Here is a 23640-nt window from a genome sequence, read left to right on the forward strand (position 1 = left end):
CTCCTTCTAGCCAATGGATAAGCTCTCAAAATAAGGACTCGTTTGAAATGGACAATGAACGATTTGGGGTGCTGCTGCTGCGTATTTGGAGGTCATTGTTGTCCAATAAGATGCTGGACAAAGGTAGTAGTAAGGTTATAAGAAAATACTCGTTGCTCTGGTTTTTTCCTGCAGCTATAATTGGTAACACTTTATTTTAATGTGTCCATATACTATAGTAATATAACTATTAATCAGGCATAATTATTTGAAACTAACCATAAACAAAACCTAATCCTACCCTAACCCAATAGTAAGTACATGTAGTTAATTAGTATTATTTAGTACTTAAATGTATTAACGGGGACACATTAAAATAAAGTGTAACTCAATAATTTTATGTATGATCAAAATCAAATAACGTTAGGTTTTTTACAAAATATCTCAAGATTTTTCTGGCTACACAAAAGATATAAATTGAATATACTTGTGAATTTTTACTAGAAAAATAAACAATATTGTTTTAAATATTGTGTTTGTTCTAGATTCCTCCATCATGATTTTTGTATTTTAAAAATTTCTCGTATAAATAAAAAAACAAAAACACTGAAAACATGTAACCTACTCCATAAAGAAACAGAAACGTATTTATTTTAAAATATGTTTTATTAATGTGACTATACAAGTATCTCTTGTATGTGTTCCTGTGGTATTGAATAGAAAAATGAGGGATCCCAAATATAAAGAGATCATCTTTGTTGCATAAACTTCATCTATAATTTTATGCGTTCAGTTTCTTTTGTTTCATGCAACCTAAAATAACCACTAAATATGAATTGTTTAGTGTAACTGAAAATAAAAATTAATGTATGACCTAAATACTTCCTCTATCCCATCACTACATTTTTCATAAAAGATCACAGAAATATGACTGTATTTGTATGCAAGTTCTACAAATGAATGAATATTTCATGATTTTAATATCAATTCCTAGACAGCATTTGAATATGAAATTTGATCACACAGGGAAACTCCAGAAGTAGCATTTTATCAGTTATTTAAGAATATTACACTTGATTTGACTTACAAACATTATGTATAAATATTTCTACATTAGCATGAGAACTTCTTCCTTCAACTGCTCTCTCTTTCTCTCTATCTCTCAAACACACACACACTATCATCACAATTCATAATTAGTAAGCAAAAAGTAAACAATTAATGTAAGAAATGTTGATGTTTGTTGCATCAAAACAAAGCCTTCCTGTGTGTTTGTAAAAAGAAGGAACGTCACAGTGAATTCATTAGTCATTTTCATCATTCTCCTCAGGTTCGTTGCTGCTCATGGAGGTGGATTTGGCGGAGCTCTGTAATCGGTTCTCAGCCTTGCGTGTGTAGGGCCGAGCAGCTCGAGGATGGTTCTGATGATGAGGCAATCTTATGTTGTGGTCCACAGAATGGACAAACGCTTCTTGTCTCCTGTCCACTGGCTTCATCTGATTCAGCTTGCAGGAGGCGATGAGAGGCCTGCCTATGTCCAGCTCTTTGCTCTCAGTGAGACGTTCTTTAGTTTGTTTCTGGGTGTAGTGCAATTTCACGTTGATCACCAGAGATCCCTAAGAAGTTTCAGAGAACTTTGAATAAATTGCATCTCTTAAATGGCTGTAAAAAATACAGTAATTTGACATCCAGACATAATGCATTATTCAACGTCAGTGGTTTTAACATCAACAATAATATCCCTACAATAAAATATTGATATATGATTTGAGATTGAAAGATATGATATATGATATGATATGAGATTGAATGATGATATGATTGATATGATTTGAGATTGAATGATGATATGATATATGATATGATATGATACGATTTGAGATTGAATTATATGATATATGATATGATATGATTTAAAATTGAATGATGATATGATATGAGATTGAATGATGATATGATATATGATATGATATGATACGATTTGAGATTGAATGATATGATATGATATATGATTTGAGATTGAATGATAATATGACATATGATATGATATGATTTGAGATTGAATGATATGATATACGATATGATTTGAAATTGAATGATGATATGAAATGAGATTAAATGATGATATGATATGGAGATTGAATGATATGATTTGATATGATACGATATAATATGATTGATTATATGATATGATTGATGATATAATATGATTGATTATATATGTTATGATATATGATTGATGATATGATAGATATGAAATATGATATGATATGATAAGATATATGATGATATGTGACATATGATATGATTTGAGATTGAATATGATATATGATATGATTTGAAATTGAATGATGATATGATATGAGATTGAATGATGATATGATATGGAGATTGAATGATGATATGATTTGATATGATACGATATAATGTGATTGATTATATGATATGATTGATGATATAATATGATTGATTATATATGTTATGATATATGATTGATGATATGATAGATATGATATATGATATGATAAGATATATGATATGTGATATATGATAGATATGATATATGATATAAGATATATGATGATATGTGATATATGATATGATATATGTATGTTAACACTTTACAACAAGGTTTTATTTATCATAAGTTAACTACATAAGTTAGCATGAACTAACAATAAGCAATAATTCTACAGCATTTATTCATCTTCGTTCATGTAAATTTCTACACTTACTAATACATTTTTAAAATCAAAGTTGTACCATTAACAATTAACAATTATATTTTTATTAACTAACATTAAGGTCAAGTAATTCTGTAAAGATATATTGCTCATAGTTAGTTCATGCTAACTAATGTATTAATGTTAACAAATGTGACCTTACTGGAAAGTATTACATAATTTAATTTGATACAATATAATTTAATATAATATAATATAATTAATGCTGGGCAATCTAAAATAAAAGTTTGTCTCTATAATATATATGATATGATGTGTGTGTGTGTGTGTGTGTGTGTGTGTGTGTGTGTGTGTGTGTGTGTGTGTGTGTGTGTGTGTGTGTGTGTGTGTGTGTGTGTGTGTGTAATTATTATGTATATATAAACACACACATGCATGTATATATTTAAGATTTTTTTTATATTTATATATAAAATATTTATATATAACAAATTATATAAATATATACAGTATATACTTTCAAATATCTCTTGAATATATACATGAAGGAGTTTTAGAGTTATATTATAACAATAAAATATAGTTAATACAATACAATACAATACAATATAATTAATATAAGTCTTTGTATGTTGCTTTCCAAACTTTGCACAATTCACTGGTAAGTTGCATTTTATCTTTTGTATATGACATGCTCTTCAGAACATAATATTCAGCAATATTATTGATTTCATTATTTCATAATTCATAAACTTTACATAGTTATTTAGCCAAATTAAATCAACACTGAACTGATTTCAGCAGAACAATGACACTATTGTCTTTTTAGAGCTGCTTTACAACAGAATTGAATTACGTTTGCATAATTGATTTATTATTTTCCTGTTTATTGCTGTAAAAGCTGCTTTGAAATAATAAAAATGATATAAAGCACTATGTAAATAAAAGTGACTTGACTTAATAGACCTGGGACCAGTTGTGGGTTTGTGATTGACCAGTGTTTTTAAAGTGAACAACTATATATTTCAATTCTCAAAGTTTGAAATACATTTCAGATCTATACCACAATTGTCTCATTTCAAAGAGAAACCCTCCTTAAATGTACCTGGAGTCTTTGAAGGCAGCATAACCTGAGGGTGCAGTCAGGAGTTTCACCAGTGCTCACCAGCAGAGAGTCCATTTCTTCAGATCTGCCAGAAGCTGAGAAAATGTCTTGCATTTGCTAAAAACAAAAGCATATCACCATTTAAACTGTAATTAAACAAACAGGCACTATACAGCCAGGTAAAAACAACATCGAGCTGTTATTGTACCCAAGGAAGTATTAGACTTTCACCCCTAGAGGTCAGTAGACTCACAGTTTTGTTTTAAAGTCATCCTACTCTACTTTCTTTCTGCTGAACACCCCCAACACTAGTAAACTTTGCATTTGCAGTAGAGAAATAAAAATAACAACTATAAATATATAACCAATACACACTACCAGTCAAAAGTTTGGAAATTGTACTATTTTGATCGTTTTTGAAAGAAGTCTCTTCTGCTCACCAAGGCTGCATTTATTTGATCCAAAATCCATCAAAAACAGCATTATTGTGAAATATTTGTACAATTTAAAATAACTTTTTTTCTATTTGAATATATTTTAAAATGCAATTTATTTCTGTGATTCAAAGCTGAATTTTCAGCATCTTTAGAGTCACATGATCCTTCAGAAATCATTCTAATGTGCCGTTTTGCTGCTCAAGAAACATTTATTATTATTATCAATGTTGAAAACAGTTGTGTAATTGTTTTTCAGGATTATTTAATGAATAGAAAGTTCAAAAGAACAGCATTTTTTTGCAACATTATAAATGTCTATACTGTCACTTGATCAATATAATGCCTCCTTGCTGAATAAATGTATTTTAATTTATTAAGTTCTTCCCCAAAAAACAAAAAATCTTACAGACCCAAACCTTTACGGTAGTACAATGTTACAAAAGCGTTCTATTTCAGATAAATGCTGTTCTTTTGAACTTTCTATTAATCAAAGAATCCTACAAAAATGTTTTTCAACATTGATAATAATCATAAATGTTTCTTGAGCAGCAAATCATCATATTAGAATGATTTCTGAAGGATCAGCTTTGACATCACGGGAATAAATTACATTTAAAAATATATTCAAATAGAAAACAGTTATTTTACATTTTAATGTTTCACAATATTACAGCTTTTTTGTATTTTTAATAACAGAGATGCAGCCTTGGTGACCAGAAGAGACTTCTTTCAAAAACAATTTGAGCTTTCCTGTAGCTCAAACACTAGAGCGTGGCGTTAGCAACGCCAAGGTCATGGGTTCGATTCCCAGGGAAAGCAAGAACTGACAAAATGTAAAATATGTACCTTGAATGCAATGTAAGTCGCTTTGGATAAAAGCGTCTGCCAAATGCATATATATATATATATATATATATATATATATATATATATATATATATATATATATATATATATATATATATATATATATATATATATATATATATATATATAATAGTATAGTTTCCAATTTTTTTTACTGGTAGTGTGTGTAAATGTATATACATGAGCCTCCACATTACAGTCATAAGTTTGGAGGAGTTTAAGAAGCAAATAGATCCACAATGAACTCCGCTCTCTTTCCTCTTCAGGGCCCTCCCATCCCAACTCTCATATCCCCCTTCTCTATGCATGTGTATGTGCTTATGTCAGAAAAAGAGGACATGAAAAGCTGCAACTTACTGGTTGACTCTTTAGAATCAGAGTGCAGTCCTGGGCCACAGCGTTTGTGTTCCTCACTGTCCCGAACACAACCAGAACGTTGGAAAAAAGGGCAGAGAAACAGAGATCCACCTTAACACCACAGTGCTGAAAGTCCAGAGACCTTCGGCCAGGAAGAACTGCGGAAAACATTACCAAACATAAATACACAATAATGCAAAACATATGAATTTAATTCATGAGAAAAAACAAACAGGAAACACATATGACAGAGACCATAAAGTATAGGTATATTAAGTACAGTATAACTATTATATGTGCCACTACAAAAAAGATCTAGTGTTGCTATAACCATGTATGACTTCTGATTTGAAAAAAAACTTGTACGCTACTGTTCAAAAGGTTGAGTTCTGTAACATTTTTCTTTACAGAAATTAATATTTTTCTCCAGCATGGATGCATTCAATTGATCATTAAAGGGTTAGTTCACCCAAAAATGAAAAGAATGTAATTTATTACTCACCCTCATGCCGTTCCACACCCGTAAGACATTTGTGTTGAAATCTGAAGGCTCAGTGAGGCCTCCATAAAGAGCAAAACAATTTACACAATCAAGATCCATTAATGTACTAAAAACCTATTTAAATCAGTTCATGTAGGCTAAGTACAGTGGTTCAACAGTAATATTATAAAGCGACGATGATATTTTTGGAAACGGAAACGAATCAGCGAGTCGATTCATGATTCGGATCGCGTGTCAAACCGCCAAACAAGACTTTTCGCTGATTCGTTTCCGTTCCGAAGCTTCATGAAGCATTGTTTTGAAATCGGTTATTACTATACAAGTCGTTATTTCGTTTTTTTGGAAAATATTCTCGTCGCTTTATAATATTAATATTGAACCACTGTACTCACATGGACTGATTTAAATATGTTTTTAGTACATTAATGGATCTTGTGAGTGTAAATTGTTTTGCTCTCGATGCAGGCCTCACTGAGCCTTCAGATTTCAACACAAATATCTTCATTTGTGTTCCGAAGATGAACGAAGGTCTTACGGGTGTGGAACGGCATGAGGGTGAGGAATAAATTACACTATGAACTAACCCTTTAACACTTTACAATAAGATCTCATTTGTTAACATTAGTTAATGTATTAACTAACATAAATTAACAATGAGCTACACATTTGTTACATTATTTATTAATATTTATTAATGTTAGTTAATAAAAATCCAGCTGTTCATTGTTTGTTCATGTTAGTTCACAGTGCATTAACTAATGTTAACAAATACAACATTTGATTTGAATAATGTATTAGTAAATGTTAAAATTAATATTAACTAACACTAATAAATGCTGTAGAAGTATTGTTCATTCTTAGTTCATGTTAACTAATGAAACCTTATTGTAAAGTGTTACCAATTCATCAAATGTGAGAGTATGTTATCAAATTTCAAATAAATGTTGCTCTTTAGAACTATCTATTCATCAAAGAAACTTGAAAAAAATCATCACAGTTTCCACAAACAAATATTACATATATTATATATAATATAATATTAACTATATTAAAGGTTTTCAACATTGATAATATAAAAAAAATGCTTCTTGAGCAGCAAATCAGCATTTTAGAATGATTTCTGAAGGATCATGTGACACTGAAGACTGGAGCAATTTGCCATCACATAAATAAATTACATAAATTGCAATAATATTTCACAAAATTACTGTTTTTACTGCATTATTGATCAAATAAATGCAGCCTTTGTGAGCATAAGAGACTTCTTTTTTAAAATATATGAAAATTGTATCGACCCCAAACTTTTGAACAGTAGCATACATAAAGAGAAATATAATATTTTAACGTATATAACTCTACTGAGGTCAATGTAGTAATACTGTACATAAGGGGACATGCAAGCATGTTTAAAGGTGTCAGTATGCATGTTTCATGTTCAATTGACTCAAATCAACAAAATGGGGCTGTTCTCATATTTAAATGACAGCACAGTTAAAGTTTTTACTGTGACAAATAAAAACTGTCAGTAAAAAGTGAAAAATGGAATCAGTGCAAGTCAGCTCACTGGTGGCAATTTGGCTCTTTTAGGGAGGACATCCATTTCCTTTTAATGCAGACACATGGTTTATGAATGATCCCTCAGCGGTGCTTTAACCATGAGTCATGCATCACAATCTAACCCTCAAAAGCAACCAAAAAGGAAGTCACAAATTTTGAAATGGTTACGGATGATGGAGCACTTTTGAGTGTAGGCACTGACACGGACTTCTTTTCCGTTGCATTCAAAATCTGCTGTATCATCACTGATGTTGAATATAGCATTTAAAGGGTTCACATGAATCAAAAATGGACATTTCCTTGATCTTTTGAAGTAAAAGAGATCAATGTGTTGTGTAAGAATAATGTAGCTTTTAAATAATCAAATCTGAGTTATTATTTCACACGTCTTACAGTAGAGTAGTGAAACCAGCCCACTGAATTCTCAGTCAAAGACAGGGTGGGAAATTAAATGAGACCTTTACTCACATTATACACTACCAGTGAAAAGTTTGGAATTATACATTATTTTCACGAAAATATATATATTTTTGAAAGATGTCTCTTTTGTTTACCAAGACTGCATTTGATCAAAGTACAGTAAAAACTGTAATATTGTGAAATATTACATTTTAAAATATAATTTATTCCTGTGATGGTAAAGCAGCCATTTCCTGCAGAAATCATTATCATTTCTGTATAAAACAGATTTTGCTGCTTAATATTTTTGTGGAAACCATTAACTAATTAATACTTTCATTCGGCAAGGATGCACTAATCACAAAGTTACAGTAAATGCATTTATAATGCTACAAAAGATTTTTATTTCAGATAAATGTTCTATTCATCAAAGAATCCTGAAAAAAAAAATGTATCATGGTTTCCATAAAATATTAAAGCAGGAATGACTGTTTTCAACATTGATAAGAAAAACCATGATTAATAATTAAAGGGTTAGTTCACCCAAAAATGAAAATTCTGCCATTAATTACTTACCCTCAAGTCGAATCATGATTCGGATTGCGTGTCAAACCGCCAAACTGCTGAAATTTGGCGATCCAAACCGCTGAATCGACTCTGATTCATAACGCTTCGAAGCTTCATGATGCCGTGTTTTGAAATCGTCATCACTATATAAGTCGTTATTTAGGGTTTTTTTGCACACAAAAACTATTCTCGCCGATTCATAAAGTTGTTGTAGAACCACTGTAGTGAGATGGACTTTGTAACGACATCTTTAGTACCTTTTAAGGGTCTTGAGAGTGTACCGTGCAAATGGAGGCCTTTCAGAGCCATCAGATTTCAACTAAAATATCTTCATTTGTGTTCCGAAGATGAACGGAGGTCTGACGGGTGTCAAACGACATGAGGGTAAGTAATTAAATGACAGAATTTTCATTTTTGGGTGAACTAACCCTTTAAGCACCAACAATAATTTATTTCTGAAGGATCATGTGACGTTGAAGACTGGATTAATGCAGAAAATTCTGCAATTTAAAATATATTTAATATATATATAGAAAACAATTCTTTTTAATTGTAATATTTCACAATATTACAGTTTTTACTGTACTATGATCAAATAAATGTAGCCCTTCTTGGTTAGAAAAAGAGACTTCTTTCAAAAACTGCCTTAATCAAAATCTTAAAGTCAACTTTTGACCTGTAGTATAAGTGGAATTCAGGTAGAATAGATGTAGGGCATGACCCCTTTAATGAAGGTTATTTTGGTTTGTTTACACAAGATATATTTAATAAAAAGGACCTCTGATGACAATATGAAGTTGCTTAAAAATACATGTAAATACCATTAGCCTGTTTCCAACAAGCATCCCGTCGACGGAGCTCCATGGTGTGCCCGGACGCTTGCACAGGATCGGTCAAGGCCCGTGGCTCTGCCAGAGTGTGCCTGATCTCTACTACCTGCCTTCCACGCACCAGTGGGTCCTTTCCCAAATCTGGAAAAACACAAAAACTTTCATTATAAACCACAGGATACTTTTTCTTATAACTAAATAAATATGTGCTCTATGGCTGTTCCCTTTTGCCATGTGATCAGAAACATGACGCAAACATGACGCAAACATGACTCAACAAGTTGTTATACAAATGAGAAGTTAAAATTTTTAAGGAACTTGCTAAAAGTAATATAGCAGTTAACGCCTATTACATTATCAGCATGTTCAGCTCTCAAATAAGAAGAATGGATTAGGTGCAGTTGAGTGCAGAGACACTGTAAAAAAAAAAGACAGGATTTTACAGTGTCACAAAATAATGAATAGAGTTTTACTGTAAAAGTTTGGTCATTTTCTATAGTGGTACAACTAAACACCGTAAAACAAAAACATATTGTATTTAAATGTGTGATAAATAAAAACTCTGTATAATTTTAGATCATATTAATTTTATTTATATTGCTATTTATTTATACTATTGCCATCATATTTTATTTTAATTTATTTAATATTTATACTACAGTTCAAAAGTTTGGGGTCAGTAAGTTTTTTTGTTACAGTAAACTAAAGACATTTAAAATCTTACAAATTATTTTATTTTCAAATAAATCTCTATCACAGTTTACACAAAAATTGAACAACCGTTCCCCTTCGAGGGAACTCGCACTGCGTCGTCGAGTGACAACACTCTGGGAACGCCCTCAGCGTTACGCATCTGAAGCATGAATGAAATCAAGCCAATCTGATTGGTGGTGCGTCGTGACGTAGTAGATGACGGCATAACCAGAAGATACAAAAAGGAAGCTGATGCAAACACACACTAGCTTTTTGCTCTTCAGCGAAGCGCTATATGTCATTTTGTCTGTCTATTTGGTGTTGTTTGTCACAAAATATATCTCAGAAGTATGGCTAGTGGGCAACAGTTCACGAGGTGTGTGCATCCGTGTCCGCGATTCCTTTCGGGCACGGACACACACCTTTTGTGTGTGCAATGCCTGGGTGTGCAGCACGCTAGGGCGGCTCTCGAGGGAGCCGCCTGTGGCGAATGTGAAAAGCTGCCGCTCAAAGTGTTGCACTCACGGCTGGCCGTGTTCAATGAGGCCGGCCAAGCCCGCGAGCCCCAGGGTTCTGGGCCCGCTGTTGCTGAGGCACAGCGGCGCCATAGATCATGGGGCTCGCAACGGGACCTCGTGACAGGATACGGGACTGCTGAGGCACTTTCCCTATCCTCGTCCGAGTCCGATGTTCTCCCGCCTCGTGAGGAAGCCCGCGAGGCGGCTTCTTCCCGCGGGGCGGAGAACCCGATGCTGCAGCTATCCGGCTCCGAGGAGTCGGATGTGCTGAGTGTCGAGGCGGGTGATGTGGAGCCTGAGCCATCGCTTCACACACCCGCTCCAGAGGAGCTAGTGGAGGTTTTGACCCGCGCTGTGGCCAAGTTGAACATCGATTGGCCACAAGAAGAACCTGAAATCCAGCCGCCCAGTAAGCTGGATGAACGGTTCTTCAGGCGCAGGTCTCAACCTCCATGCCGGGGTCTGCCTTTTTTCCCGGACCTACACAATGAGTTGTGTAGGTCTTGGGACAAACCCTATTCGGCCAGACTTACCAGCCCTCCAGTACTCGACTACGGTAACGTACTACGGCCGAACAGGGTTATGGGACGCTGCCAAGGGTAGAGGAGTCTCTCGCGAGCTACCTCTCTATTGAGGCCGCTTCGTCCCTGAAGGCCCCGTGTTGCCTACCAAATCAGCGCGCGATACATCTGCGCTGGTGGGTAGGGCATATATGGCGGCTGGGCGGGCTGGTAGCTGCCTGCACACTATGGCGGTGTTGCAGGCCTACCAGGCCGACCTCCTCAAGGAGCTCGATGAGGGCGAGGGCCCATCTCCGGACGATGTCCTCGAATTAAGGAAGGCCACCGATTTGTCTCTCCGCATTGCCAAGGAGACGGCCCGTTCCATCGGCCGCTCCATGGCGGGCATGGTTTGTGTGGAGAGACATCTCTGGTTAAACCTGTCGGGGATGAAGGAGAGAGAGAAACACTTTCTCCTAGACTCCCCGGTCTCGCCTTCTGGACTTCCGGCGGCACGGTTAACACCGTCGTCGAGAGGTTCCAGGAGGTGAGAAAACAGGCGGCGGCCTTCCAGCAATACCTCCCTCGTCGGTCCAGCTCCTCGGGGAAGGCTGTCTCAAGGGGACAGTCTCGGCCGTCTACTAGCTATCAGTGCTGTGTTCCCGCCGTCACTGACGCTTCGGGCCTCACTGATCTCCCGCACGCGCGTGCTGTCTTCGCTGCCTCCAACAGGACTTGCGGTTGGACAGCAAACGTGTGCACCCACCGAAAATCGTTCCGAACGAGGCTCGGTTGACACCCGAGGCCAGCCTCGAGAGGCTGGTTCCCTTAGTAGATTTAGATGCATCTACATGGGTCCTGCAGACTGTAGAGCTGGGTTACAGGCTGCAGTTCGGTTCTCCTCCCCCGAGTTTCAACGGGGTGGTCCGGACTGTGGTCGGCCCAGAGCAGGTTCGGGTTATGGAACAAGAAGTACAAGCCCTGTTAGCCAAGGAAGCCATAGAGCGGGTTCCTTTGGCAGACAGGGACTCCGGGTTCTACAGCCGGTACTTCATAGTTCCCAAGAAGGATGGTGGGTTGCGTCCGATAATAGATCTCAGGCTCCTGAATCGGTCTCTGAGGAGATTCAGGTTCAGGATGCTCACAATTCCAGCCATCGTGAGTCAGATCCAGTCCGAGGACTGGTTCGTCACGATAGATCTAAAGGACGCATACTTCCACATTTCCATCCTTCCAACCCACAGGAAGTTCCTGAGGTTCGCTTTCGGGGGCGAAGCGTACCAATATTGGGTTCTTCCCTTCGGCCTGGCACTCTCCCCTCGCACCTTCACCAAGTGTATGGATGCAGCACTGGCTCCACTGAGACTCCAGGGCATCCGTATACTAAATTACATCAACGACTGGCTCATTCTGGCCAGGTCGCGCGATGTGGCGGTTCGGCATCGAGATGTCATTCTAGCCCACATAAGGTACTTGGGGCTGAGACTCAACACGAAAAAGAGCGTGTTGACACCCTCCCAGCGGACTACGTTCCTGGGAGTTGTATGGGATTCCACGTCGATGCGGGCACAAATGTCCCCCGCGCGCGTGGAATCCATACTGGCGTCGGTCTCCAGAGTGAAGCCAGGCCGCAGCCTCACTGTGAAACAGTTCCAGAGACTGCTGGGGCTCATGGCAGCAGCGTCCAATGTGATACCTTTTGGCCTGCTGCACATGAGATCCCTACAGTGGTGGCTGAGGGCCAAGGGGTTTTCCCCACGGGGAAATCCGTTTCGTATGATCAGGGTAACGCGCAAATGCCTTCGTTCCCTCGTCATATGGCGGAAACCTTGGTTCCTGTCCCAAGGACCAGTGCTAGGAGCATCATGTTGCCGGAAAGCCGTTTCAACAGATGCTTCCCTCACTGGTTGGGGCGCGGTCATGGAAGGCCGGTTTGCGAGAGGTCTGTGGGAGACCCGGCATTCTTCATGGCACATCAACTGCCTGGAGATGCTGGCGGTCTACAAAGCTCTGAGGAGCTTTTACCCGGACCTCCGCGGCCACCATGTCCTGATACGCTCAGACAACACTTCGGTTGTCGCGTATCTGAATCACCAGGGGGGTTTGAGGTCGCGCCCTCTATGCAGACTGGCGCATCAAATCCTCCTGTGGTCCCAGGGGAAGTTATCGTCGCTCAGGGCGATATACATTCCCGGGGACCAAAATCAGGGAGCAGACATCCTGTCGAGGCAGGGGCTGAGGCCCGGGGAGTGGCGACTCCACCCAGAGGTGGTGGAGGCCATGTGCGAGAGATTCGGCCCAGTGGAAGTGGACCTTTTCGCGTCTCGAGAGACGTCCCACTGTCCACTGTGGTTTTCTCTCAGGCATCCAGCTCCGTTAGGGCTGGATGCCATGATGCAGACGTGGCCGAGGCTGCGTCTGTACGCATTTCCCCCGATCGCTCTGCTCCCGGGAGTTCTGGAGCGGGTCCGCCGGGAGGGTATCAGCCTGCTCTTAGTAGCACCCCGGTGGCCCACTCGAGTATGGTTCTCGGATATCATAGCTCTGCTAGACGGCCTTCCATGGCAGGTTCCTCTGAGGAGGGATCTACTCTCTCAGGCAGGGGGCACAATACATCACCCCCGGCCAGAGTTGTGGAGCCTCTGGGTCTGGCCCCTGAGGGGGCTCAGTACATAGAGGCGGGCCTGTCAGCAGAGGTAGTCGAGACCTTACTCAGCTCCAGGGCTCCTTCTACCAGGAGACTGTACAGCCTCAAGTGGAATGTATTTTCCACTTGGTGTAGAGAGCGTGAGGTGGATCCAGTTAACTGCCCAGTGGCTTCAGTGCTGGAGTTCCTCCAAGATCGCTTCTCCGCTGGTCTTACCCCGTCCACCCTAAAGGTGTACGTGGCTGCCCTTGGGGCTTTCCACGCACCTCTAGGTGATGGACCTTTGGGGAAGCACCACCTGGTTGTACAGTTCCTCCGTGGGGCTCGGAGGATGAGGCCGGTAGCTCGCTCCAGAGTCCCAACCTGGGACCTGGCGGTGGTTCTGGAAGGGTTGGCTGAGGCCCCCTTCGAGCCACTGGAGCTGGCTGAGCCTAAGAACCTGACCTTGAAGGTGGCCTTCCTACTCGCCATTACCTCTCTGAGGAGAGTGGGAGATCTCCAGGCCTTGGCGGTCACGCCAACCTGCCTGGAGTTTGCCCCCGGCAGAGTAAGGGCCATTCTTCACCCTAGACCGGGTTACATTCCCAAGGTTCCATCTCAGGGAGCCCGGTCCCTGGTTCTTCAGGCTTTCCATCCCCCTCCCCACCTGACGGCGGAAGAGGGGAGACTTCATCTGCTCTGCCCGGTCAGAGCTCTGAGTATTTATCTAAAGAAGTCTTCCCATTGGAGAAGGTCAGACCAGTTGTTGGTGTGCTTTCGCTCACCCAAGAAGGGGCTGCCTGCGTCAACTCAGACGATCAGTAACTGGATCGTCCAGGCTATAGCCACGGCTTATAGGGTGCGCAATTTGCCTTCACCCATGGCCGTGAGGGCCCATTCCACCAGGAGCATGGCTTCCTCAGTGGCCCTCCTTTCTGGCGTCTCGCTTCAAGAAGTATGCGAGGCGGTCGGGTGGGCCACCCCGCACACCTTCATAAGATTCAACAGTCTGCACCTCCCGGTGACGCCTGGTGCTCGAGTTCTTGCGTCCTAAGTGTGCCTGGGTACCCAGCTTCACACTGGGACGTGGGGTGACTTGGTGTGGCCTAGTGGGTATTAACGTTCCCAGAGTGTTGTCACTCGACGACGCAGTGCGAGTTCCCTCGAAGGGGAACGTCTCGGGTTATGACTATGACCCTTGTTCCCCGAGAAGGGAACGAGACACTGCGTCTCGTCGCCACACCTATCACGGCTAGAGCGCTTGCTTCATCGCAAAAGAGCTAGTGTGTGTTTGCATCAGCTTCCTTTTTGTATCTTCCGGGTATGCCGTCATCTACGTCACGACGCACCACCATCAGATTGGCTTGATTTCATTCATGCTTCAGATGCGTAACGCTGAGGGCGTTCCCAGAGTGTTGTCACTCGACGACGCAGTGTCTCGTTCCCTTCTCGGGGAACAAGGGTTATAGTCATAACCTGAGACGTTTTCAACATTAATAATAATAATAATAATAATATATTCAAAAATTGAAGGAATATTTCACAATATTACTATTTTGCTGTATTTAATCTAATAAATTCAGCCTCGGTGATCATTAGAGACTTCGGTAACACTACATTCTAAGATCTCATTTGTTAACATAAATTAATGTATTAACTAACATTACCTAACAAAGAGCTATACATTTGTTACAGTATTTATTAATCTTTGTTAACATTAGTTAATAAAAATACATCTTGTTCATGTTAGTTCACAGTGCATTGACTAATGTTATCAAATACAACTTTTGATTTTAATAATGTATTAACTAATGTTATTTTTTTAACATTTACTAAGATTAATAAATGCTGAAGTATTGTTCATTCTTAGTCCATGTTAACTAATGAAACCTTATTGTCTTATTGTAAATCATACCAAAATACATTCATTTAGTAACCAGTTGGGTTGCACTTTATTTCAGTGGTCCCCTTTAGGCATTCTGTTGACTATAAGCAATGTTTTACCTACATGTCAACGAACTCTCATAGTATTAGTTGAGTATTTGTATACTGTTAGGGGTAGGGTTCGGGTAAGTAGAATAAGTTGACATGTACTTGTAAAGTTACCTATAGTCAGTAGAAGGGCGGGGAGCATCAAAATAAAGTATTAGCAGATATTAAACAGACAGTCTACTAATACTCTTACAAGAGTTAGCTGACATGTAGGCCCAAGTTGCAAAGCAACTTCTAGTCAACAGTAGGGGTGGACGATTAATCGAAAAGTAATCGAAATTCAAAACCTCTAACGACATAATTTTCCCATGTCGGTTATTTCTGTTTTAGTCACGTGACTCTGCCCCATCAGTCACATCAAGTGCAGTTTGCAGGCACGCGGAAAGATTCAAGAGCAGTTATCTTTGTTTATACAATCTGGATGCTCAGAATTACAGTGGTAATTGCATATTTTACACAATTTATACAGGTAAGTTAATCGCCGTTCTTATATGCGCTTACACACGCACACGGCGCACGCAAGCTCTGAAGCCAGATCACTTTCACTTGCATCCTCACAAAACTTTTTCTCAATTGTATGTGTTTTAAAGCCTGCCCGTTTGAAAACTGAAGACCATTTTTTTAGACCATCGGATGTGTATTATGTTGAACTAATGCCTGATATATTGTGACACACGAACACTCATACAGACAATAGCTTGCACATCACATGAAGATTGCGCATAGAAGAGCGCAGAAACTCATTGTCAACGTTGTCCTGTGATTTATCACTTAAAGCAGTGATAAACGCAACCATTATAGCATAGATTTGTCTAGCTTTGAAGTAACTACAAACCCCAGCTTCATAATTAATAGAGACGGAATGATTAATTTACACACACAATCACTCTCTGGTTAATGCATTCAAATAAATGAAATGTAGGCCTACTGTGCTAATTTATCTGTATCTGATGTACAACAGACAGAAATCTGTTAGAAATGTTACGACTCATAGACAATAACTGCTGAAGTGAGCCGTTTCCTTCAAGTATTTTGAAACCACAAAGAAATGCACTTTCATTAGAAAGAAATAGCCCACCTTTAATAGCTATTAACATATTTATTTAATAGTTATTTAACATATTTACAGTAAAAACCTTATCAGTGAACTATGAGGGCAAAAAAAAAAAGAGCAAAATAATCATTCATTAATCGTAATCGATGTAAAATTTTGATTTTTGGACAAATCTTTCGAGCCCTAGTCAACAGAATGTCTAAAGGGAACAATCGAAATAAAGCGTTACCATAAATTCCACAACTTGTCCAAAAGAAAACAAAACTACTATATCAATACAGAAACCAGTAGCCAGGAATATACTGCCACACTAAAATGCTTTACTAGTGCAGCGAGTTCACCAGTAACCAGTGTCAAATCATTGATTTATGATCCGTTATTGAGGCAGGAAGTGGTCTAGTACTTGTGGGCATGACAAACACCGTGAGAATGGCCGTTGGACGGGGTGCAGACAGAGCAACAGGCATACGAGACAGGAGCAGTGGGTGTAAGTGGGGCACCCAGCAGCCGTCCCTAGGTTAAGCGCTCTCAAATTTCCCCCACCTGAGCACAGCAGCCAGAGAATGAGGTCACATGCCTTGGCAGCTACAATATAAAAAGCCAAGAGCTGTTACCAAAGAGACCAATCAAACAACCAAATAAGCTCTCTGCAGGGAGCGAGGGGATTATCTCAACCATTAAAACATAAGTCCACGTTCACATCATGCCATGGAGGGTACGGCTACGGATCAAGGAAGGAAACCAATGTCTGGCATACAGTAGATGTCAACCAGTTGTTGCCCTCATAAGTGCTCCAAGTATAAATCCGCTAATGATCAAATGCACTGAAAGACGCTGTGACCTTATTCACACTTCATTTGTGAAGTATGATGTAATATGACAATATCTTGTTATTACAGTGGCAAGCGCAAGGCAGCGCTGTTTTGATATTGATCAAACGTTCTGGTTAGTGTTTGAACTGAACTCCTAACCCTATGCCCTATGACTCATATCGCTAAAACATCGCCTTTTGAAGTTTAATAATGACATTATGCATCAAGATTCCAGTTTTAGGGCCCTATGAAATCTACTAAATTTTTTCCCCAAATTCTGTTTCGTTTTATCGCAAATTCTGTGTTTTTTGTTTCAACTCATAATCGCATAGATTTCTATTGAAATGATCGTATTTCGCTCACAAAAAGTCACCAAACAATGATAAATGTGAGCTCACCACACCCTTAAGCCCTGTTCACACTAGGACGATTTTCACGCGTGTTTATCGCCAACGTTTAATGCCTCATGACTAAACAAAGGGCACCAATGTGAGTGTGCACACTGACGCACCAAAACGGCAGGCGTAAAAGCGTAATTTAAAAAAACGCCTTGCATTCGTTTTTTGTTTTGACGCAGCACGTAAAAAATTGGCCGACCAATGTGATCAGCACTTTAAGTTCACATGCCTGGAGCTGCTGAAGTTACAATAAAACGCGTTTTGGTGGCGCTCAAGCACAAAATGGTCTTGCCGAGCACACATTGATACGACGAAGAAGTAGGTAGACAAAGAAGAAGATAAGATCTTGCCAGTTAGCAAAAAGTGTGTGAATGGGTTTTGCAAGCATGTAAATACTGATTCAGATTCAAATAGCTTTATTGGCATGGTGAAAGAAATCTTAACATTGCCAAAGCATTCATAACACTATAGGATAAAAATAAATAAATAAATAAATAAATAATAATAAAAATAAAATAAAAAATGACATGAAAAACATAGCAATAAAAATGTCTAATCTTCTAATATTTCCACTGTCTAATATAAATATTGTCTCTCTTTTTCTTCAGTGTGACAAGCGAGTGTCAGAAGCGTAAAGTGCCGCAGCACCAGCTTGCGGAGGAAAAACGCCTCGAAAAACGCTGGCGATAAGCGTGCGCGATATTCGTCCCTTGTGTACAGGCCTTTAGAAGGGTGCTGCCTATGTAGGCAGTAGGTAGTAAGTAGGTACTCACTAATGCTAGGCTCACATACTGAGAATCTTCACAGATTTTCTTCTCTCAAACCTACAAGATTTTGAGAATCGTGGCACATCACATACTACAAGATTAAAGCTACACTATGTATTTTTTCGCCGCTAGGGGTCGCTAACCTCTTCAAAACAATAACAAAGACGTAGATTGATGACGCAGTGAATGAGCGTGGAATCACTACTCATACAGGTCTGTTTATTTGACGAATTAAAATTGTGCAATGCTGTTTCACCTGGTCTACACTATCTAAACTGCATTTGAGTGTGTTGAAAGTTATGATGTTATTCTGTGCTGTATGAGGCTAGCAGTAAGCTACATACTGATGATATTCTAATATTTCATCGTGTTGAGCTACATAACATTGATTCATTTCATGTACATTTGCTCACCTGTCTAATAAAGCACATGCAAGAACGGTATCTCCGTCAAGTTTGTTGTGAAGCTCTCGAAAACACCACGCCGATAAAGGTCCTCTTTTGATTTCTCATTTTGTTCCAAAGTCTGCTTGCCATGGTCCATAATGTGTGAACGAAACTACAACAGCGTGCCACTAGACGTTACGCAGTTACTAGACGTCTGTCGCCATGGTTTCTACGGCAGTAAAAGCGGAAATCGCAATTTTCTCACGATTTACAAATAGTAGGAAACATTTGGGATATTGTAAGTACTCAAATGAACAAAATATATAACACTGGCCTAGTTGTTTTTGGAAATTTTACTGCAAAAATCTTATAGGTGCAATATGTAAGATTATCATGCCAGAGGGACAAGATCGCATGATCTCACATGGTCTCATGTAATGTGGCATGATGGGGGACTCACATTGTCTCATGTGATGTGGCATGATTTTTCAAATCCTTTAATTACAATCTAAAACAAGTTTACATAGTTATACAATTACACACACAAGAAAAAAAGAGAAGAAAATAATACAACTAAAATGTTATTTACAGCTTCATTTCTAAACACCTATCACTTTTTTTGCATAAAGTCACATTTAAACACCAAATTTCCTCTAAAAGTACCACTTTTCCAACAAGTTTATAATAGGCAAATACAACCACTAAACAAGCAGAAATCAATCCTTTACATGTTAAACCGATATTGGTGGAACCTTTTCCCACAATCTGATCCTTTCGTGTCAACCATATACTTAATTTAACTTGTCCATACAAGAAATTCAAAAATATCTCAACATTCCTTGTTTTATACCGATACTTAGGACCATAAATAAAACCTTATTTTCTAAAAACACGACCCAAACTATCACACCATTCTTTTAACATTTGAAAAAGTGTCTCTAATCTGTTACACTTTCTGAACAGAAAGGGGAAGTATCACTAACACTGGAGTCTAGGTGAGCTTTATGTTTATTTGTGGTTAATATTCCATGTATGATCCTCCACTGTAAATCGGCCATTCTTTTATCAATAGGAATCTAAAATAAAGTTCTCCAGCTACTTTTAGGTGAAAGGTCTGTGCCAAATATTACTTGCCATTTAGACTCACGTACTTGTTTCAGTTCTTGAAAACGCATTACTTTTACAAAAACATGATACATGGATTTTTTGCCCACCTCACTAAACAAACTGAGTTCTGGAGTGTTAAATGAGAGCAATTTCCTTCCTCCTCTTGCCATGAGTTCACACCAATGTTTATTTCCAATTCTGGAAACTCTTTCACATTGTCATCATTTTGTTCTATTAATCCTTTATCCAGAGCACATTTAAATTCAGTAGGTACAGCAGCTACAATTTCAGTTAAAAGTCTTTCAGAAGGATTTCACACCAATCTTTGTTGCAACATCTTCTGGGGTTAACCACCCATCCTTATTCAAAAAACATGACACCTTAATGAGACCAGCTCTTACAAGTGCATTTCTAATTGAAACAGAGTTTAAACTTTTCACAGCAGGATTATAAATTATAGGTTTTTCTTTTCCCCTAAAACCTTTGACAGACCCTTGTTTTCGGGAGTTTGAGAAAACTTTCCAAACCCTAAGCATTGTCTTGTAAAAAGGTGTTAGAGCAGTTAAGTCCACTCCATCAAGGTCCATTAAAAAAAAAGATGTCGATCAAGGCCGAATTGTCCTCCTTTTCTCAGCAATGCACAGGCTACATTTGTCTAGCTGATGTGCCTTTTATACAAAAGTCTTTGAGCAGCCTGTAGTCTACAAGCAGCAACTCTGCATTCAATGTCAATAAGTCCTTGTCCTCCTTCACAAATTGGTAGATACAGGACAGTCATTGTCCTGACCAAAAAAAAATAACCAATAGTCTTTGAATATCCTTCATGAGGTTAGGAGGGGGATACAAAACGGCCATTTTATGCCACAATGAAGATGCATTAAGGTTATTTACGATCAAGACTCTTCGTCTATACGATAATTTAGGGATTAGCCATTTCCAGTTGGACAAACGTACACACATCCTTTCAATCAATCCATCCCAGTTTTTCTTTTTATACAAATCAGAACCTAAAAAACTCCTAAAAATTTTAAACCATCTCTACTCCATTCAACATTTCCGGACAATTTTGGTATCAAGCTTGTGGTTCCACACCGTATTTTGGCTGAAGAGGCCTTTTCCTAACACTGAATGCAACTTAATATGCTTTGTATATCTCCTTTATCTTTAATTATTACAGTAAGATCATCAGCATAAGCAGAATTTTTTTAGGGGTTTAATAAAAGATCCTTCAATATTTAAACCCTTTAATGAAGCTCTTAGTTTACACAAAAAAAAGGTTCAATAACTAAACTGTAGAGTTGGCCCGAAAGAGGGCAACCCTGCCTTATTCCTCTTCTGACTTTTATAGGTGTACTTAACCCTCCAGGAACTTTTATGCATTCAGCCTTTTCATAAAGTAATCGAATCCATGAAATAAAAGCATTTCCACAGCCATATGCACTTAAAACATCAAACAGATAAGAATGATCAACTCTGTTGAAAGCCTTTTCTTGGTCCAGGGATAATATTCCTAAATCCATATTGTTTCACATTAAATAATTAATAACATCTCTTATAAGGAATGTTATCTATTCTCTAATACATCTGTTTTTTTATATACAATAAGATTTATCCATGTGAATCAATACACACATATATTCATTCAATCTGTTAGAAATACACTTAGAGAAAATCTTGTAATCCGTGGTCAACAAAGCTTCAAGCCTCCAATTCTTAAGCAAAGCAAGATCACCTTTTTTAGGCAGAAGAGAAATAATTGCTCTTCTACAACTAGTAGGTAAACAGCCTGTTTGAATCGAAAATAAAATCATTTCATAATAATCTTTCCCAATAATTCCCCAAAAATATTAAAAATATTCAGAGGGAAGACCATCTAATCCAGGGGATTTTCCTGTTGATAACTTTAGTTACTTCTTCAAAACTTAAAATATAATCTAAAATGAATTCTTAATTCTCTGGTTTAGGTTTTGGGATTTTTACTGGAGTATTTTTTGGAGTTTTACTACACAAATCTGTTGTATCATCATCATCATACAATTTAGAATAAAAATCAACAACAAATGTACTCATTTCAGATGGATCATAAAATAAATCACCTCTATCATTCCTTAAACACAACATTTGTTTCTCTTGACACACTTTTCGTTCCAAGTTAAAAAAGAAAGATGTTGGTCCATCAATGTCTCTAATTTGAGAAAAACGAGCTCTAATAAGAGCTCCTTTTACTTTTTCTTGTAATAAGTTTTCTAACTGTGTCCTTTTTTCATTGATAACATTTTGTAATACATTTTCATGTCTTTCCAACATTTTATTTTCGATTTCAAGAATCTCGTTTTCAAGTTCTTTAATCATATTTACTATTCTTTTTGAGGAAAAACAAGAGTATTGTTGACAGAAAACCCTAACTTGGGTTTTTCCAATTTCCCACCAATGAATAATATCTCTAAAATCATTTTTCTGCATCTGCCATTTTTGCCCCAAAAATTTAAAGTTTTCACAAAAAACAGAATCTTGCAACAGCTTCTTATTAAAGTGCCAGTATAACCCACATTTATTTTGCTTTGCTAACACACAATCTATTGTGATCATTTAATGATCTGAGAGAACATTAGGAATTATATCAGCATTACAGGCTCTATTCCTTGAGCTATTTGAAATATAAAACCCGTCTAATCTTGCCGCATAAACCCTTCCTTCTGAAACCTTAACTAGGTATACTGTTTTAAAGATGGATTTTCAGTTCTCCATATATCATTTAGCTCTAACTTTTTAACAATGTTTTCTAAAACAGATGAAGACTGATAGTGTTTCTTCATTATTCCTATCCATACTAAAATCTAAAGTACAATTAAAATCCCCTCCCAATCCCATGATAACAATATCTTTTGATTTTAATGTATTTAAAAACACCCCAATTTTCTTAAAAATTACAATTCTCTCAGACCCTTTATTGTGCATAAACATTCACAAAAATGATATTAAAAGTATTTAATTCAGCTTTTACAACTAATACACAACCAGGCTCTATCTCAAATTCTGATAAAACTTTAACCTTACAGCTTGGACTGAAGCATATTGCAACCCCCGAACTGAGATTGGAGCCGTGACTATGGATATACTTCCCTTCCCACCATAAGCCCCAATCTACTTTGTTACTTTTATCACTGTAGGTCTCTTGAAGAAAAGTTACTCCAATATTTTTTAGTTTTAAACATTCTAAAAGCAAAGCTTGTTTTCTTCTATCTCTAAGGCCATTTACATTTAAAGAAGACTCGCAATGGCTCCATGAGACAGAGAAGTAAGGAAAAACAGAAAAGAAAGGAAAAACAAGACAGACAAACAGCCATTATAATCATTTATGAATTCCCCTCGTTATCTTTCCTACTTGTTTCCTTTGCCTTATCGTACCCAAAAACATTTTTAACCGAAAGCGTTTTTGTTTTAATAATACGTTTTCTGCGACCATACAACTGAAGCAACAAATTTATCCAAATCGGGAAATA

General features: G+C 38.0%; 1 protein-coding gene across 2 annotated transcripts in view; it reads right to left on the reverse strand.

Annotated features, from left to right (window-relative positions):
• Positions 1 to 634: 634 nt before the first annotated feature.
• Positions 635 to 23640, reverse strand: part of malt3 (MALT paracaspase 3) — a 38018-nt gene continuing 15012 nt past the window's right edge. For both annotated transcript variants that reach the window (XM_079825333.1, XM_079825332.1), the window contains exons 13-16: positions 9276 to 9425; positions 5430 to 5587; positions 3769 to 3885; positions 635 to 1595 (exon numbers count right to left, since the gene is read on the reverse strand). In XM_079825333.1, the coding sequence (XP_079681459.1) occupies positions 1284 to 1595; positions 3769 to 3885; positions 5430 to 5587; positions 9276 to 9425 (737 nt within the window). In that variant the 3' untranslated portion in view covers positions 635 to 1283. The remainder of the gene's footprint in view (positions 1596 to 3768; positions 3886 to 5429; positions 5588 to 9275; positions 9426 to 23640) is intronic.

The sequence above is a fragment of the Gobio gobio genome (genome assembly GCF_949357685.1).
Source record: "Gobio gobio genome assembly, chromosome: 9".
Lineage (NCBI taxonomy): Eukaryota > Metazoa > Chordata > Actinopteri > Cypriniformes > Gobionidae > Gobio > Gobio gobio.